Below are 17,775 nucleotides of genomic sequence, written 5' to 3' on the forward strand. Positions count from 1 at the left end.
GCCATTGGCAAGTCGACCGGCTCCGGTCACCTCCCATAGCAGCCGGCCCAACACGGCGCCCCATCCAACTCAGGGGAGCGGAGGAGCCCGCCGACCCGGCACTGCGCCCACTTCAGGTTCACCAGCTACCTCCAGCGCTGTATCTATGGCGGGCACGCGGCCAAGCACTGCCCAAGTGGGGCCGCCGCAGAGTGGACCACTCTTTCCTGGAGAAGATCATTCACGTGCCCTTGCAGCAGATCTCTCGCCCAACGCCGATGCCCTTGCTGCACAGGTAACTTTTTTTTTTTTTTTTTTTTTTTTTTTTTTTTTTTTTTTTTTTTGTTGTTGTTGATACTCCTGATCTCGCGGCTGTTCTGGTCAGCCGAGTCAGTCAGCTGATGAACGACATGGCGCACGCTTCTAGGTCGCACAGCTGCTGCAACCACAGTTTGATGCACTGACCACGCGGTGCCAGCAGCTGGAGGACTTTGTGGTCCAGCAGCAGGCACAGGTTTGTGAGCCGTCCTGTATCTGCAACGTGTGCCAATGTTGCCCCTGTAGAGCGTCATGGCTCATACGACTTGTCTTTTTTTGAATCCAGATTTCTCAACTCTTGAACGAAAACATGGAACTAGCACAGGCTCTGCAATTGCTATTACCCGTGGCTGCTGAGCAGGTCCGATAGAGGAGCCCTTGATCTCGGGCTTGCATTTTTTTCGCATATTTTCCGCGAACCTAACTGCTTGCTTTGCTTTCTCCCATCTCGCATGGGTGTTCTTTTGCAGACCTCGTCCAATGCATGAGCACTGTCACCGATGCCCTGACCTTTTGTCGTGTTCTCTTGAAAAGCAGCAAGCCACTGCGTGCAGCTGACGAGCTTGGGGCGGGGGTGTTTCCATCTATCTCTTTGAGCGAGGGGTTTTTTTTTGCGTATCATCTTTATCTTTTGCTGCTCTGAGACCTGTAGCTGACGACGACTTTTCTAATCGATCTCTGGTTCAACGTACCTCATACAAGGCTGTGCTGTGAAACTGATGCGTGCTCATGCCGGGGACCCGCCCCCCCAAAAAAGAATACTTACGTTTGTCCCCTTTTGGATGTAAAAAAAAAACCAAAAAGCAAAACCCTAAAGTGCTGACACACACACGCAAATACCCTTTGTCCTTTTGATTTACTTGACGCCCTTGCTTGAAGATTCGGATTCGTCATTTTTTTAGAGCTTTCGATCAGGTGTGTGTGTGTGTGTGTGTGAGAGATGGATCAACGGTGCGGCGGGGAGGGGGGGGGTGTCTCAGAGGGGGCGTGGCATGATCAATACTGGGTTCTCGCTGAATTGGCTGCTTAACTTGGGGTGTACTTTAGGCTGGCATCTGTTTTTCCAGTTGTCCGTCATGATGAGCGCAAAATGGCAACGTTGGATGTTGCTGTCCTTGGTCGTGGCCTTGGCGGCGACGCTCGTGGCTGGTGATGATCGTTATCGTCGCGATGACGATGATTTCTTCGATGACGATGACGATTTTTACTGCCACGACAACAATGCGCGCTACTGCAAATCGTTCGTCTTGTCGCCAGAGCCAACGCTTGCTCGTCTGCTAAAAGGTGACCTGGATTGCTTCCAAACCTGACGCATCCGATTGCGCGCGCGCACTTAGAAATTGCTGCATCAACAAGCGTTGTGGAAGCGAGTCCGAGTGCCGCCGCGTGGGCATTATCGTTGGAAGCGTCTTTGCTGCTATTTTTGCCATTGGCTTTTGCATCTGCTTTGGCTGCTGGTGAGCATTGCTGGCTTGACAATATCCACTCCTTCCCATTTTTGAGCGCTTGCTAACAGAAGATCCCGCAGGTATGCAAGTTCGCAGAGCCGGCGCCGTCGCGCTCAACAGGTCCAGGTGCAAAACCAAGGCCAAGCCCAGCCAGTTCAATACTATAACAAGTGCGTTTGCTCTATAATGACGTGGCGCCTTTCCGAGACAGTACACAGCGGCCTCTGGCCCGGCTCATCAGCATCTGTTACCCCTCACTCGGTACTGGCCGGTTTGTCCTGCAGTGCGCCTGCTTCTCCACCAAGCTACAACCAACATTATCCTCCGCTGCAACACAATGCCGCCGGTCCCGCAACCAACAGCAATGAGGTGCCAATGCAAAGCTACCCGCCCCAGCAACAGCAGACTTATACACCCCAGCAACAGCAGACCTACCCCCCTCCAGCGCAGCAGACCTACCCCCCTCCAGCGCAGCAGGCCTCCACGTATTCCCCCGAGTCGATTCCAACCGCCTACCCGCCCCAGCAGTCCTATCCCCCACAACAACCTGCGTCTCCTTATCCATCTCAACCTTACGGCGCTGCTTATCCCACGTCATCAGCAGCGGCATATCCCCCCAACCCATCGACGGCCTCAGCGGTGCGCCCCTAGTTCACCTTCGCTTGTTTGAACCACTTTTGCCTGAACTCATTCCCCCTGTCTTGCTGTTCTTGCAGGTCGCTCCCCCACCCGCATACACGGACGTTGTTCAGCCCAAGGGAGACACTCAAGCTTGAGCCAACTCGGAACTTTAAAAATACGATCGTCGTTTCCAGCATGTGTGCATGTGTGCCCACGATCATAGCGTGACAGTTCTATGGCGTTCCGTGTTTTGCCCCGTCGTGGTATCTTGCTGCACCTTTTGTTATTCACTGATTGTACAAGGAGAAGCGGTCCTCTGACTGTCGTCTTGGCGTCGATGCGGTGCAGAACTGGGTAGAGCTGATGTTTTGTTTGTTGTTTTGTTTTTGTTCAACTACGCTAAATCAATTTTTTTTCTTTTTCTTTTGGTCAGGCAGCCTCAACTCGACTGCTACACGGCGAACAAGGAAGATAACAAAACGCAGCCGACAGTCCCATTCTACAGGCACTCAGACACAAAAGCACTCCCCGAGAGCTGTACCCGCGTGTGGAGAACATTGGTTCCCGTTGTTCGTGGACCAGTGGGCTGTTGGTCGCTCACAAAAATCTCTAGAGGTCCAGTCTGTAACTCCAGGCGAGAAGCCACGTGGGCCGACTCGTAGTTTGACGTCACCGTGCCAGGAACAGGGCCGCGCAATTCATTTAGAAGCTCACATGTGCCGCTATCGGTGGCAAAGCGGTATCCCTCACATCGATCACCAAACTGCTGGCATGCCGTGCAGCATTGACCGTGGTTCTGAACATTCGAGACATTTTGCAAAACGTTGCCCTCCAAACGCTCCGCCTTGGGCGCGAAACACCTACTCCCGCGGCAGCACACAGGTTGACCCGACGGCAGTCGTGAGCGCGAGCAGATGGAACAAGGATACCTTGCCCAGCTCGTGCACATGCACGGTTGGAGCAGCTTTAAGCTCAAGGAAATTTGAAAAAAAAAAAAAAGGGGGCCGGGGGAAATTTGTAGGACGATTTGGTGATGACAATGCGTTGAAGACGTACGAGAGGTCTGAGGCCCGAGCCAACTCGCGGGGACGAATGCTGAGCTGCACCGTCTTGGAGCTCGCGGCATCAACAAATACGCGCGTTGTAGTGGCAAGCTGACGAATGGGACCACCCACTGCGTTGGGCCACTCGACATACACCTGCAAGGGGATGGCACCTGACAAACGTCCCGTATTGGTGACGTTGACCGAAAGCCGCAGGGCTTGGCAAACGGGCAAGATATAGGGCGCGGCAAGATGGCTCAAATTGAATTGGGTGTAACTCAGCCCATATCCAAAAGGGAAGAGCACTATCCCAAGCCGTCAGAAATGAGCACGATCATGGCGAAAACTGCAGAAGCCATCCACACGGAACACAGGCAAGCTAACCGTCGGCTTGTGCAAAGCGATACGTGCGACCTTGCATGGTGTAGTCGTCAATGGGGGGAACATCTGACACCTTGTTCGGCCAAGAAAAAGGTAAACTACGCCGGGAACATGGCCGATCAGTCGAGGCTAAAAGAGGAAATGCTCGCAGTCGAATTTGACACACTACTCTAGTCACAGGCAGCGGAGCTGGAACGTCATACCAACCGGCCTGACGGACTTGTCTCGCCCAACAAAATGTCGGCCAGCGCCGTGCCCTAGTGAACCAAGTTCAATTCGGAAACAGCCACAAATAGCCACGCGTCAGGGTGAAGAAGACCTGCAGAGGAGAGCAGCTGTGACGTGGAGCACATTTACTTGGCATACCGCTGTTTGACCGAGATAGATCAGGTCCAAGATGGCGGCCACACGAGTGTCTTGCTCCAAGGCAGCCAGATCGACGGGTCCCGCGGTAGAGACCTGATGGCGAGCCGCAGCAGGAAAAAAGGTCGAGAGACATCGTCAAGGAGGGGCAGGAGTGAGCAAGCGGTCTGATGACGCACGATAGGCAGGCATTTAAGTATGTGCTCCAACCTACCAGCAAGACGAGCCGCTGCTTTGTGCCCAAGGCCTCCAAGACGGTCTGCACCAAGGTGGGCTGGGCTCCGGGGAAGCTCATGTTAGAGCGGTCCAAGCTCTCCGACTCGACGTGGTAGCTCGTGCCCACGGCCAGCAACACGGTATCACAGCCTATGGGAGCAGGTGCCGGGACACAGAGAGATGTCAGCCCAGCAGAACAGATGTATCCATGCATGTCTGACGCTTTTCTGCGACCATGGAACGCCACGCGTCTTACCCTGTTGGATGAAGGTAGTAACTGCCGCCGTGTCCAGCCCGTCACAAAAAGGGCCAGTACAGCCCTCGAGGTATTGAAACGAAGCTGCATAGGAGGGAGCGAGCACGTGTCTGTGAATGGCGCCTCGAGCAGAAGTGTGACACTTTTGACCGTGCATGTAACGATGACACCATCCGCGCGCGAGTGCAGCAAGCCATCGAGCATAGCAGAACAAACCAGTCTGGGAGGCGTTTTGCAAGGCGGCTGCAAGGCCAGCGCGGTACGTGACAGTCACGTTTGTACTGCCGTGAGGCGAGTATTTGCCCATCATCAGGTCGGCGTTATCCGCAAAGGGGCCCAGCAGGCAGTAGGATGCATTCTTGGCGGCAGCCGACAGCGGTAGCGTCTCGTTTTGATTTTTAAGCAGAACGATGCTGGCCGTGGCGACGTCGCGAGCCATTTCCACATGTGCCGGGCTTGAGACGATACTCATATTCAACGATCGCCAGGGATCATTCTTTCAAGCGCAAAAGCGTTTGTTCAAGTGAGGTTACTGGAAAAGCAGGATGGCTTCTGGCCAAAACAATGGGCGGAATGTGAGCGTACCTCGGGTGGGTCAAACTCGCCGAGGCGCATGCGAACGTAGAAAAGACGGGATACGGAAGCATCGATTGTGGCCATGTCGGTCAGCTTGAGGTCTAGAGCCAGGCTGAGGTTGTAATAAGCCACATGTTGCGCATCGTCCGAGTCCTCCATGTCACAGCCGGCATTGAGCGCAGCTACGGCCCCCAGCGTCTAGCCAGATCAGATGGCTCAAAAAGTGAGAGAAGAAAATAAGATAAAGAGGGGGGAGTGCCCAATAAGAGCGACAAGCAACAGCCGCGCGCTTGTCAAGAGGCTGCTTCACCGATGGCAAATCGTTCTCGCACTCACCTGGTTGGCCGTGTAGTTGTGGGATTCGGTGATGCGAAAGACGGCGCCTTGATCCGAGACCACGTATCCCTCAAAACCCCACTGTTCGCGGGCGAAAAAAGTCATGGTTCGATAGTTGGCACAAGCCGGGACGCCTCGAATGCTATTGTACGAGCACATGTAGCCCATTACACCAGCCGCGGCACATTCCTCAAAGGCCATCAGAAAGGTGCCCGTTAGGTCGGCCTGAGACACATCTGCATCAAACACGTAGCGCAGGTTGTCTGGTCCACCGTAAACATCCAGATGCTAGAAATGGATCAGGCGCAAAGAGCCGACTTGAGAAAGTATCATGGGCTGCTTCAATGGATCAAATTCATCATCTGATAGGGCAAGATCTCTGGGCCAAACACGGCAACCATACCTTGCAGGCGGCGGCTGCTGCGTAGTATCGAGTGTGGTTGCCCTGGATGCCCTCGACAAAGCTTCGGGCCATGAAGGAGCTGAGAACGGGGCATTCACCAAAGGTTTCGTCGTTGCGACCCCACAAAGGGTGGCGATTGATGTTGACCACAGGAGACCAGCTACCGCAGCACCACCATGCGAACCAAGATCAGCGGTGATCGATAACCAGAAAGGTCACCAAGATCTCCAGGCGTGTTTGCAGTCCTACCAGCTCAAACCGTGATGGAACTTGACGACGCCATTCTAGGCAGTGAGGATGTCCACGATAAGGTGAGACTTTTTGAGAGTCCGCGACGGTGGGATGGCAAACACGGTATAGGACATACCTCGCGATCAAAATTGCGCTGAGCGCGCAGTTCAAGTGCAATGGTGCCTGCAGCACGCTTGAGCAGGGCCGGATCAAATGTGGCGGCCATGCCCAGCGGCTGAGGAAACGCCGTGCCGTGAGGATCATTCCCATCAGTGCCCAGGCCAGTGACACACTCAGAGCCCCAGACAAAGGGTCTAGATGGGGGAGATGAAGCAAGCATGACAGGCGCAGGCCGAAGTGGTGATCAGAAGGATATAGAAAGCGCACTGTGCCGCGTTTGAACGAGTTCTTTCATCCATCGCACCGGGGCGGACTCACCCGATCCCAAGTCGCTCGACAGCGGGCGCTGGTGTCATTTGTGCAGCACCGCCATGCTGCAGCTGTTGTAGCTGTGTTGTCGGCATCAGCGTAGGAGGAGGACCATGAGGGGCGAGCATAACTCGAGACCAACCCAAGGAAGATTTTCTTTATGGCAGGCGCTGATCTGCGCGTGCGTGTTGAAGATCACCGACAGTCAGCCACCAGATCACGCACCTTCTCCTCGAGCGTCAGCCGACCGACCAAATCATCAAGTCGTGCAGCCCATGGCAGGTCCGGGTTACGAAAAGGATACTCTGGTGGAGCAGCAGTAGTAGTAGCAGCAGCGCCGGCCATGCCGATCCCACCCACTAGCAACAGCAGGGCCCCGAGCAGGGCTCTACAACGCCCCATCTGACCCACTGCCATTTTCGCAGGCAGTCGGAAGAAAAAAAATTAAAACACACAAACCAGAGAACAAAAGCGGGTAAAACACAACTACCACAACTACAACTTTAGCGACACGTATCATGCTTGGTCATGTTAACAAATCAGCATCAATGTCTTTTTTTGCTACAAAACGCTGCTTAAGCTTTGTCGACAATCCGTATACTTCCCGCCAAAAGAGCGAGGTGTCGACAACAGCTGTCAAATTTATTTGTTGTGCTTTGAGGCAAAAAAATCATTGCTCGTTGAGGTATGATGGCAGCGTCACTGCGCTGAACTCGCTGTCCTCGGGATGGAGTGCTGAGCAGGCGCGAGCTTGTGTGGAGCAGTGGGCTGACGCACGAGACTGATTCCTTGCCATGTGCCTTGAACAGGGTCTTTGATCTGACTGGAGGATTGGTTTGACGCAGACGTTGCGCACTAGGCACCATGGCGTCGATGCAGGCAGCACAGCGAGAGGCGCTTGAGGCCATGCTCGGCGCGACGCCCGCCGCTCGCCGTGCCCGTAGCTTCATGCCCGACTGGAAGGTCCGCAGTGACATGTTGGCACACAAGGCCACACGAATTGGTGCTCCAGAGCATGGTACGAGCTTGATTGACGCTTGTCTGACGCGCGTGTAGGTTTTGATCTACGATCGAATCGGCATGAAAATTCTCGCCCCCCTGCTCAACGTCTCCGAGCTGCGAGACCTGGGTGTGACGCTGCACGTGTCTATTGAAGCATCGCGTGAGCCCATCCATGGTGGGTTTTTCGCTTCAATTTTTGCCACCAGGCAGGCGCATACAACCCGCAGAGTCGTGCCTGTGCAGCCCTGCGTCCACCCCTGCGCTTCTTCCTGGTCTCTACTGCCCCCTTTGGCTTATGGTCCTGTTCCTGGCCCGTGCTTCTTCAGACGTCCCTGCTGTTTATTTCGTGATGCCCACGGAAGCCAACATCAAGCGAATCTGCCGCGACTGCATTGAGCGCCGCTACGGTTAGCCCCCTATGGAAGCACAGGCTGAGCCAAGTGTTCATGACAAGGTCCATTTTGCGGCTTTAGCCCCTCACTCCATTAATCATCGCCCATTCGTGGTTGGCACAGCGTCTTACCAGATCAATTTCATCACGACGGTGCCACGACCCTTGTTGGAGGAACTAGCGTCGACCACCGCCGAGGCTGGCGTCGCCGCAGACGTTCATCGAGTGTATGACATGGTGTGTCTGCCGTGCGCGCCGACCCCAAGCAACTGCTTCACGGATTCCTTTGTCGTCGATTTTCCATCTTTCTCCTCTGCGCGTCTCCTCGCGCGTCTTCTTGCTTCTCTCATTCGCGATCCTTCCTCTTCCCATGTTGAAAACCTCGCTGGTAATAGTACTCCAATTTTGTCGCCCTGGAAGATGAATTCTTTTCCCTGTGCCCCAGTGAACCAGATGCGCTCTCCTATGGCTCTCTCAACGCTGAGGTCTGCTTCGTGATCCTGAGCCTTCTATCTCATGACTTGTTTTCTCACCCTGCCCACCGTGAGATCCATCAACATTCACCAGTGTCATACGTCTCTCCACCCCGTCCGATTGTACTCATTGACAGGGCGCAAGTGAGCACCAGCTCATGTCAGCTATGAACGAGATGGTGGACGGCTTGTTCTCCGTTTTCGTCACCTTGGGTGTTGTGCCCATTATCCGGTGTTCACCAAAGTTTGTAATTGGTCCTGGGCCTCGTGCTTGCAAGATTGGTTGGCATGCCACTCATGAATTCGCTGCCTTGGTCGATACACCCCTGCAATAGAAATGCGGCCTTTCAGATTGCGGACCGCCTCAACAGCAAGTTTCGTGATCAGCTCAAGAACAGCCGAAGCACCATGTTTCAGGACCGCATGTCCGCCACTGGCAGGTACACAAGGGATACACTGAATCAGTGCTTTGTATGGCTGCCCAAGACTCCCAAGATGCACTGAGCAAAGACCAAGCGACCACTCTTATTCCCCGGTGCATGCACTGCTGCTCGTCCGTGCGCTCGCAGTTTCCAACGCCCCGTGCTGGTGCTCTTGGATCGCCAGCTGGATATGGCAACAGTGCTCCACCACACCTGGACCTATCAAGCCCTGGTTCACGACATTTTGGGCCTTGAGGTGCGAATGGGATCCAACGTTGCCGCCAACTTTTCAAACTGCCTCATGTGGATCCATTTTTGGCGCTCATGTCCTCTCCCCGTCATGTGCCTGTGAACCAGTCGAATAAGGTGACAATCATGGAAAAGGCCAAGCAGGAAGGGCAGTCTCCCAAGCGTCGCGATATTGTATTGGACAAGGATGACCGCTTTTGGCAACGCTACAAGGGCGAGCCCTTCCCCGTGGTGGCCTCGGCCATTGAAGAAGAACTTCAGGAATGCACGCGAAAGGAAAAGGAGATCAAAAACCTGGTATGTATCCCGGTGCAAGGCGGTCTTGGGGCACGACATGGCGCGCTCTTTGGCTTGGCATCATCGCGGTTGCAGATCATGCGTGACAGCCATTTACTGAGCTCCTTCGGTCCACCCCACCAATTCATCCCCTGTCCCATATCCTTACTCCTTGCAGGGCTCTGCCGCTAGCACGGGTGCTGAAGCCGAGGCTGATTCGGGTGATCAAACCAGCAAGATTACGGCTGCCGTCAAGTACGTTCTGAAAGTCCCAAGGAGAACGAAAGCTAACAGCTCTGCTTGCGTCTTTGACCCACCTCATGCCGTTGTTCATCGGTCATCCACAGCTCACTGCCAGAGCTGCTCAAGCAGCGCTCGATGCTGAATTCACACATGGTACGATAGACCTTGGTTTGCACGCGCGTGCCCAGTCGGCTGCTGCGTGCCTACTAACTCACTTGTCTCTGAATCGATATTAGTCCCTGTTGACAAGCATCATGGACAACCTCAGTTCACGCAAGCTGGACGAGTACTTTCAGACGGAAGAAGAAGTCATGAACAAGAAGACTGTGAGCATTCCCGTCCTGGACATGCTCAAGAACCCAGAGGCTGGCACGCTTGAAGATCGGTATGGCCAGCTTGTTCTCCATTTGCAGCCACTGGCATACCCATGCCTATCTACGCCCTCACCATGAAATGCAACTGACCTCTGCACGCGCTGCCCCTGCCTCCTGCTGACGGTGACCACCCGTAGGCTACGTCTGTATATCATCTACTTGTTGGACGGCGATGCATCGGAGAAGGAACGTGAGGCGTGTGAGGCTGTGCTGGCTGAACAAGGCTGTGATCTGTCGTCGCTCAAGTTTTTGAACCAGCTCAAGGAACTGCTGCACATGCAGCACCAGCCCACTGTCTTGGCCAGCCACAGGTGAGGGAGTGAGGCTCAGTGCATAGTCAAATTGGCGCTTGATTTGAAAATCTTTGCTCATATCATGGGGTGCTCTAGTTCTGGTGGGCTCTTTTCCTTCAGCAAAACGCTGAGCCAAGGTGCCAGCTTTTTGCAGGGCGTCAAGTCCTTGATGCCCACGTCAGGTGACCTTCCCTTGACTCGCATCGTGGACGCGCTGATGGAAAACAGGACCTCAGAACTTGTGGCGGTGCGTTATCTTTTGCAAAGTGTTGATGCAAATGGCAGGACTTCTCGTCCGCCCGAATTGCGATGGGCGTTTTGCTCTTTGCAAACCCTGACCTTGTTCTTTCCGTTCTTTTCGCCACAGGATTACCCCTACTTTGATCCCAAGCGAGGAACAACCGAGCTGCCACGCCACCGCGCTCCATTTGACCAAGCCCTGGTCTTTGTGGTGGGAGGGGGCAACTACACCGAGTTTCAGAACCTGCAAGATTATTGCAAAGTAAGAAGCGCCCGCCTTCTAACCCTCACCACAGCAGACCAGCCCCAAGGCTCATGCCCAGTGTGTCACTGCTGTAGCGCCATAAGGAGCGGAATATCATCTACGGCGTTTCGCAGCTCGTTCGACCGACCGAGCATTTGGACCAATTGTCTCAGTTGGGTAAAAACATGGGTGGCGGTGCCTCCTCTGCCTAAGCGGACACCAGAACCGGCGTTGGTTCTCTCGGTCTCTGACCATGCATACGCATCTGATCAAACAAACAAGCAAAACGTTGAATTCAGCTAGACACTTCCTTCTGCTATGACTCGATTGTCACCGCGCAGAGCAACCCACTGAACCAGAAAGCTTCAAACTCGATCGAAAAGAGAGCAACATGTCAAGTCAAAACAATCAGAGACAAAGGGGAAAAAAAAACCTTACCAACCCCTGGTCCCACAAAAACGGCGGGCAACCTCTCACACGAACGGATACGCAACGCAAGGCGAGCAAGCCTGGCTCGCCCAAAAAGGCGACCGTGGCGGGACTCGAACCCGCAACCTCTGGATTAGAAGTCCAGCGCGCTATCCATTGCGCCACACAGCCGTTCAACATAAAGAATTTGTTGTGTCCAGTGCAAACCACTGGCATCGTCAAAAGCAATGTATAATATTTTATATAAAGAGTCAAAAATGTTCTCAAAAAATTTAATTTTATTTCAAATTGTGTGTGTAGGGTGTTTTGCACTTTTGCGCAGCAGCGACTCGTGCTTTGTCGCGCGTCGCTCGGATCGGGGTGAGTGCCTCGTAGCGTAGTGCACCGGTGGGCGAAGAGAGAATGCTGAATGCATGGATGCATGATGGCTGTCCAGGCACGGGGTGGTCTCACTGCTGTTGGGTTTTTTTTTTTTTGATAGACGACACAACACGGCTCGATTTGACCGTCCGCCTGATTGAGTTGGAGCGATATGGACGGGGACGGGAAGGCCGGCTAGACAACTGCCTGTCCAGATCTCGGCCACTTTGGACGCAAGATGAAGGCCGCTGCCGGGATGGCTGGCCAGCCTTTGAGCCCGCGCAAGGCCTCGCCGCACGCAACGTCTCCAAGCATGGCCGACGCAACACCACGTCGACGTCGCGTCCTCCCCACCATCAATGCGGCTGTATTAGCGTCCCGCAATCCCGTGCGGTATGCGCCCGCCTGCAAGACAACCGCACTCGCGTGGGAAAGAAAGCTGATCCTGTGTGTAGCGATGGTGCATCTGGTCCCTTATTGCCTGCGTCTGCTGTTTGGGTAGCGGTGATCCGCGCTTGGGTCGAGGCTTGCCAACTCCAGAGCATCCTCGCCATGCGGCTTGCCTTAAAGTGCTAGCCTTGCTTGAGCTCTATGCTTTTCGCCTTGCTGCTATTGATGTACGTGCGCGCGCATGAGTGTGTGTGTGTGTGTGTGTGTGTGTGTGTGTGTGTGTGTGTGTGTGTGTGTGTGTGTGTGTGTGTGTGTGTGTGTGTGTGTGTGTGTGTGTGTGTGTGTGTGTGTGTGTGTGTGTGTGTGTGTGTGTGTGTGTGTGTGTGTGTGTGTGTGTGTGTGTGTGTGATAACCCTTGGGGCACTAGTTTTGGGCACCATCAAAGAGCCTCTTGGTGACGACATTACTCACCGTCGATCTGCGCCTTCATGCTTGGATAATGCCGCCATCCGCGGGCGCCGGCTTGCTTCGTCAGCGTTACGTGGCCAATCTACAGCTTCAAGAGGTGAGCTGTCACGCCACACAACTAGGTTAACCAACACCAACGCTCACTAATGTTGACCACGCCGGTATCGATGTAGGCAACCATGACCAGCTTGCTGGTTCCTGACCCCATCATCTTTGACATTACCCAGGACCTGTGTCAAAGGCACCAGCAAGCACTTCACGTATGCCTCATGCTCTGAATCCGCCCAACCCCCGAGCACCCTGAGGCAACCTGAGGCACCCCTGGCCTCTGATTCACCGTTTGCAAGCAGTTGTCACTCACGCAGTCCTCTGTCTCGGCTCTGTAGCTGTTGACGAACCGACTGGCTCACCACCGCCACGATACCGTATTCTGCGATCTGATCGCACGGCTCGATGGTGCCCAGGACACTGTCAGTGCTTAGATCCAGATCAAGCATTCGCTCGCCCGTCTCGCTTCAGCCGAGTAGGATGGCCTCTCTCTCTTTTGACTTTCTACCTCTGGTTGCCTTTGGATAGGCATCATTTTCAGAGACTCATCTGGCATATGTGCGAGGCATGGATGGGCTCTTGGGCGCTCTGGCAAGCCTGTGCGTTAGGATTGTCGCGTCATTTGTCACCCCGCCCCTTTATCCTTGGCCACAGTCCTTACCCATCGTTTAATCGCATGGTATTTCAGAGAGCGTGACGATCGGGCCATGGCCGTTGTGCAGGACACAGAGGACCATCTAGCTCGCCAATTTCAAGAGCTTCCTTCCTCATTCCACGCCGCGGCAGCTCGCCCGACTCCAGATCTTGGATTTGCCGCTTGTGTTGTGGCGCCAGCCGGCATCCTTGCTGCGTGCGTCAATCAAATGGCCGCACCTTGCTGCTTGCTATTGCAACCCTTGGCCATCGTGTTGCTCACCAATTTCGATTGTTCCTTGATCCTTTGTTCTCAGTTTAATGACCACCTGTGAAGTCCTTCTGGCTGCCACGCCTGAGGAGCACCCCGATGCCGTCCTGCTACCGCGGGCTCTTCTTCAATTGCAGGATCTTGCTGCTCGCGCCCAGGTCACAAAAGACACAGTCCTCAAGTCGGGACCAGGCCGGCGTGACTCCGACGCCCCCCTGCCAAAGAATGCTTCGTGGCATCAGCGCTCCCACTCGGTTGACCTGCCGTCCGCCACCTTTGGATATCCCACACGCTCCTTTTCGGGTCGTCGCGGGTATGTTCAAATTCAAACCTATGGCAAGCGCCCACGAATAAGTTGAAGCGATGGAGCGATGGTAGACCAAGTCTTGGCTTGACCTGCCTTTTCTGTGAAATTGGTTTAGATCTTCTCGATCAGGCTCGCGCACCGATTCCTTCATCAGTGCCACCAGCGGTGACCTAGACGCTGATTCCTCGCCCGTCGTCTCGCGGGCCATCCCGCTGGACCTGCCACCGCTTGACCAACCGCTTTCCTTAAATGCCGGTGCCACACAAATGCATGACATGGAACCGGATTCTGCCCCAATGGATCCTACCGTACCCCTTCGACCGCGGCGCGCTGCTGGTGATTCCGCGGATCGTCGCTCCTGGTCTAATTGGTTCAGGCGTGGAAAGGTGCGTTGGACGCCACACCGCATGCAGTTTGCGCAACAGCTGTTGCAGCAGCAGCATGACTGCGCACATGTCTTGGGGTCTGCAACCACGCCTCGCATCCCTTCATCCTCATTTGTGCCGTCCTTAAATGCATTGTCACTTGGGTATAGCGAGCCAGCTTGGGGGCTGACAAAGCGGACATCGGTGGCCCCGTGGGGTTTGCCCATGTAGTGCACATGGGCCCCGATGCGGTCGTGCTGGGTGATCTTACGGCCTCGGCCAAGCATGAGCTGGAGGCACGGACAAGCCAGGGCCCGGGCCAGGGCCGGGGCGTGCTTGGTCGTACGGGCTCTCCTCACGGTCGCCGTGGTGATGGCCGATTACCACGACGCAACAGCAGTGAGTCTCGCCTCCCACGGCAGAACAGCGCAGACGGTCGGATGCCACGTCGGAATAGCGGGCCTGCTCGGCCGGCGTCCATTTCAAGCAGCCTAGTCTCCGGCCCTTCTGGATTTCAACACGTTACTCACGTGAGTGGGGATACCACGCATCGTCAGCCCACGAGCTCTGGCTCATTGATTCACCTGACCACTGCTGACCTTGCCGCGGCGCCGCCACAACGCGCCTCGCGGCTGATCAACGGAGGGTTGGCCTCGCTCGATCTGTCCCGATCATCATTCGAAACCGCTGCACTTACAGGCGTGGCCGCGGCTTCCGATCGTCAGAATGATGAGGTCGTCACCAATGCCGGCATGCCGCCTCCTCCATTGAGCATCCCTCCGACTTTTCCAACGACTCATTCTGTGTCGACAAGGCCTGATGCCCTCACCGGCCCTGGCTATCCACACATTCCAGGCCGTGAGGATGCTGACGATCTTGATGCTGCCCTCGTCTAAATGTCGTCGCTGATCACCTGGGGCAAGAGTCTTGTCGCAAAGCAAAAATAGTTTGTCCCGGGCCCAAAGGTACAGCGCAACTTTCTAAACAAAAACCCAGTTGATGGAAGACTCCTGACGGCAAAAATAAATGTGTCCCGAATCCTTATAACCAGTGTGCATGCGTGGATCGTGGCATTTCTGTTTGCCGATACGCGTCACAAAACTAATTGAAATTAGATTGCCAGGTCCATCCAGAAGCGAGGGTGTCGTTTACGCGTGAAAACATTATGGCTGGACTTTGGCCTAGTGCCGTGATTGTACATGGACACTTTTTTATCTTTTGGCGCACAGAGGTATGCTGAATCTTAACTCGATTTATATCAGAGGGAGGAGGGTAACCAGCGTAAATCGATAGTCGCGGTTGACCCGTCCATTCGGTTATTCTGAGATGCAGCCGAGGATTGACGCCCATGCCACGTCTGGCACAGCGCCCGCATAACCTTGGCTGAAAAGACAGCTACTACATCAATGACACGCCAGCAGAGAAGCACAAATCACAACAAGTCACAAAAAAGAACGAAAGCACACATTCCCCACGAGTTTGCAGCACGTAGAGGCATCAAAAAAGTCATTGATCCCTGTGTCTGGGGCGCACGGCGCCGCTGAGTAGGACCGAGAAGGACAATGCAGACACAAGTTCAAGACACGGGAAGGGAAAGACTGGCAAGCCACGAACAGACAAAGACAGGGCCCAGTTAGCCGCCACCGGCCTAGTGCACGGCGACGGGTTGGGCCCTGGACACACTTGCACAGCGTAGATGGGCAAGGCTCACGACTCTCACGAGGACATGGCGAAGCGACCGCAAATGACGTAGCCAATGTTCTCAACAACCGCTCGGGGCGTGTCGACGACGGTGTAACGCATAACCCAAAGTGGTTGCCACTGAACGTTGATAGAATCGCCATCGCTGTTTGTCAGCGTTGTCTCTGGGTGCCGCATACTGGCAGGTGGCGAGCGGGGTGGCGAGCTGCACGGGGTCATGGAGGTTGGTGTCGTGGAGTTTGGCGTAAAGGCCTCGTGGCCACGGAGAACCTTGTTCATGATGTGCTGAAAATCCTCTTTTGTGAGGGTGGCGCCAGCGTCGTGGTGGGCCTGGAGGCGAATAGATTGCTCTCGGGCATACGCACGCAGCTCGTCGGAAGCGGGTGCACCGCTCGTGCGAACGTCCAATTGATCGACACTGGGCCGGCGGCGACTCTTGCCCTCCAGATCGCGAAGAGCATCAACGCCCAAGTTGGCCACGCCCAAATGACGAACCAAGCCGGCATCATAAAGGTTCTCCATATCCTAGGGGGGGCAAAATCGAAAGAAGTCAAGATGAAGCTTTCAGCTTTCAATCTGAATCGGTTGAGGCGAACAGTTCTTTTTGTTGTTTTCTGTTTTAGGAAAAAAAAAAAAGAGAGAGAGAGAGAGAAGGTGATAATGGCTTGGGAAAACAGTCGGGAGAGTGTTTGACTACCGTACCTCCCACATGCCGCTGGAGGTCAGGCTCGAAGGTCCATCAGCGACAGGGTCAGCAATGAGGGTATCAATGTACTCAAGGTTCAAGGTAGAAATCACTGCGAACATGTGGGGCAGCAGCAGCAGTTGGCAAAGCAAGGGTCAGGCTGAGGCATCGTCCTTTACTAGCATGATTTGTTGAAGAATGCACAGCAAAAAAAATGCGGGGCCCTTTGGGTGAAACCACGTACCACTGCGCAGAGCGTCTGACGCAAAACCTGCACGGTAATGGTCAAGGACAAAGAGCTTGGCAGTGACAGACTTTTCAGCGCGCTCCTCGGGTTTGATCTTGTCCATGAGTTTGGGATGGCCAATAAACTGCAATGAGTACATTGAGTCATGGTGAATGGCACGCACGGGCATGCGCTGATTGTTCAAAGTACCAGAGAGAAACCGAGCCAGTCAAGTACGAACGTCGTTGGCGAGAACATAGTCGCCCGAATTGTACTTGCGCCAACAATGCATGGTGCACTTGAGGGCAGTGGTGATCTGTACGCGATGAGGCAACGGGATGAGCGCATGCGGGCACTAATAATGACCAACAGAGATGAGAGCTAGGGTAAAGAAAAAGGGCGGAAGCGGGTTTTACCTCGTTCTTAGTGGAGGTCTTTGCGTGCAACTGGTGATTGCAGCTATCGCAACACACACACACACACACACACACACACACACACACACACACACACACACACACACACAAAAGGGGCGGAAAAACAGCAATCCGGTCAGTCCGGCAACAGGCAGGACATCAAGGCAGGTGCCAACATCACCAAGTCAACTCGATTTCGTGTTGGGAGCCAGGAGCCACAACGTACCGGCGGACGTTACCCGTGTGGATCATGACCACGCGGCTCAGATCAGAGAGACCATCGAGGCCGACAGGGACGGGTTCGGTGGCATACGCGCCGGCCGCGGTCGGCGCGGGATGAGGTTGCCGCATCATCTCAGCAGAGGCCGGAGTGGGTAGTGTCGGAGGCTGAGAAGTGAGGGCCACCGGAGCAGAGGGTTGGTGGTGGCACTCGGCGCAGACGTCGAGAAGGGCTTGTTCGCGACCAGCCACGTCCAGCAGCTGCTCATCAGCGGTCCAATAAGGCGGAGCAGAGGTCAGAGCGTGAAGAACAGCGGCAGCTGACATGATGGGGATACCGAGCAGAGCGCACGCCAATGAATGAGCGTCGGCAGCCGTGCGCACAATCGGGCCGTCTGTGACGTTATGATTCCAAAGGCAAACCGGATGGCAGGTGCGCAGGCGTATACG

At 54.7% G+C, this 17,775-nt stretch overlaps 5 protein-coding genes across 5 annotated transcripts in view; 3 read left to right on the forward strand and 2 right to left on the reverse strand.

Moving 5' to 3' along the window:
* Positions 1 to 2,787, forward strand: part of MONBRDRAFT_32643 (uncharacterized protein) — a gene marked incomplete at its 5' end in the record, with an annotated part of 4,703 nt that extends 1,916 nt beyond the window's left edge. Inside the window, 7 exons of the mRNA XM_001746262.1 lie at positions 407 to 493; positions 584 to 658; positions 1,200 to 1,248; positions 1,345 to 1,537; positions 1,635 to 1,754; positions 2,030 to 2,384; positions 2,462 to 2,787. Coding sequence (XP_001746314.1) covers positions 407 to 493; positions 584 to 658; positions 1,200 to 1,248; positions 1,345 to 1,537; positions 1,635 to 1,754; positions 2,030 to 2,384; positions 2,462 to 2,521 — 939 coding nt within the window. The 3' untranslated portion in view covers positions 2,522 to 2,787. The remainder of the gene's footprint in view (positions 1 to 406; positions 494 to 583; positions 659 to 1,199; positions 1,249 to 1,344; positions 1,538 to 1,634; positions 1,755 to 2,029; positions 2,385 to 2,461) is intronic.
* A 78-nt stretch (positions 2,788 to 2,865) lies between these two features.
* MONBRDRAFT_25926 (uncharacterized protein) lies at positions 2,866 to 7,002 on the reverse strand (the record flags this gene model as incomplete). Its single annotated transcript, XM_001746383.1, has 15 exons — positions 2,866 to 3,226; positions 3,423 to 3,714; positions 3,794 to 3,888; positions 3,998 to 4,047; positions 4,157 to 4,249; positions 4,368 to 4,519; positions 4,626 to 4,709; positions 4,842 to 5,121; positions 5,211 to 5,399; positions 5,538 to 5,825; positions 5,941 to 6,100; positions 6,190 to 6,224; positions 6,308 to 6,485; positions 6,610 to 6,680; positions 6,826 to 7,002. The coding sequence occupies 15 exons, from the start codon at positions 7,000 to 7,002 to the stop codon at positions 2,866 to 2,868; spliced, it is 2,505 nt and encodes an 834-aa protein (XP_001746435.1).
* Positions 7,003 to 7,464: 462 nt separating this feature from the next.
* MONBRDRAFT_32644 (uncharacterized protein) lies at positions 7,465 to 11,019 on the forward strand (the record flags this gene model as incomplete). The annotated part of the gene is made up of 16 exons (XM_001746263.1): positions 7,465 to 7,563; positions 7,657 to 7,777; positions 7,929 to 8,009; positions 8,118 to 8,230; positions 8,389 to 8,478; positions 8,604 to 8,710; positions 8,802 to 8,906; positions 9,036 to 9,144; positions 9,246 to 9,434; positions 9,592 to 9,668; positions 9,761 to 9,809; positions 9,893 to 10,041; positions 10,168 to 10,341; positions 10,420 to 10,570; positions 10,691 to 10,825; positions 10,903 to 11,019. The coding sequence occupies 16 exons, from the start codon at positions 7,465 to 7,467 to the stop codon at positions 11,017 to 11,019; spliced, it is 1,866 nt and encodes a 621-aa protein (XP_001746315.1).
* An 815-nt stretch (positions 11,020 to 11,834) lies between these two features.
* MONBRDRAFT_25928 (uncharacterized protein) lies at positions 11,835 to 14,974 on the forward strand (the record flags this gene model as incomplete). Its single annotated transcript, XM_001746264.1, is given in 10 exon segments — positions 11,835 to 11,989; positions 12,099 to 12,213; positions 12,233 to 12,391; positions 12,414 to 12,551; positions 12,628 to 12,714; positions 13,031 to 13,101; positions 13,453 to 13,719; positions 13,829 to 14,099; positions 14,249 to 14,420; positions 14,778 to 14,974. 10 exon segments carry the CDS (start codon positions 11,835 to 11,837, stop codon positions 14,972 to 14,974), a joined length of 1,632 nt encoding a protein of 543 aa, XP_001746316.1.
* Positions 14,975 to 15,794: 820 nt separating this feature from the next.
* On the reverse strand, positions 15,795 to 17,652 carry MONBRDRAFT_25929 (uncharacterized protein; the record flags this gene model as incomplete). The annotated part of the gene is made up of 6 exons (XM_001746384.1): positions 15,795 to 16,304; positions 16,482 to 16,576; positions 16,709 to 16,835; positions 16,932 to 17,045; positions 17,107 to 17,149; positions 17,333 to 17,652. 6 exons carry the CDS (start codon positions 17,650 to 17,652, stop codon positions 15,795 to 15,797), a joined length of 1,209 nt encoding a protein of 402 aa, XP_001746436.1.
* Positions 17,653 to 17,775: the final 123 nt, after the last annotated feature.

This window comes from Monosiga brevicollis, genomic scaffold (assembly GCF_000002865.3).
Source record: "Monosiga brevicollis MX1 MONBRscaffold_12 genomic scaffold, whole genome shotgun sequence".
NCBI classification, from domain to species: Eukaryota; class Choanoflagellata; order Craspedida; family Salpingoecidae; genus Monosiga; species Monosiga brevicollis.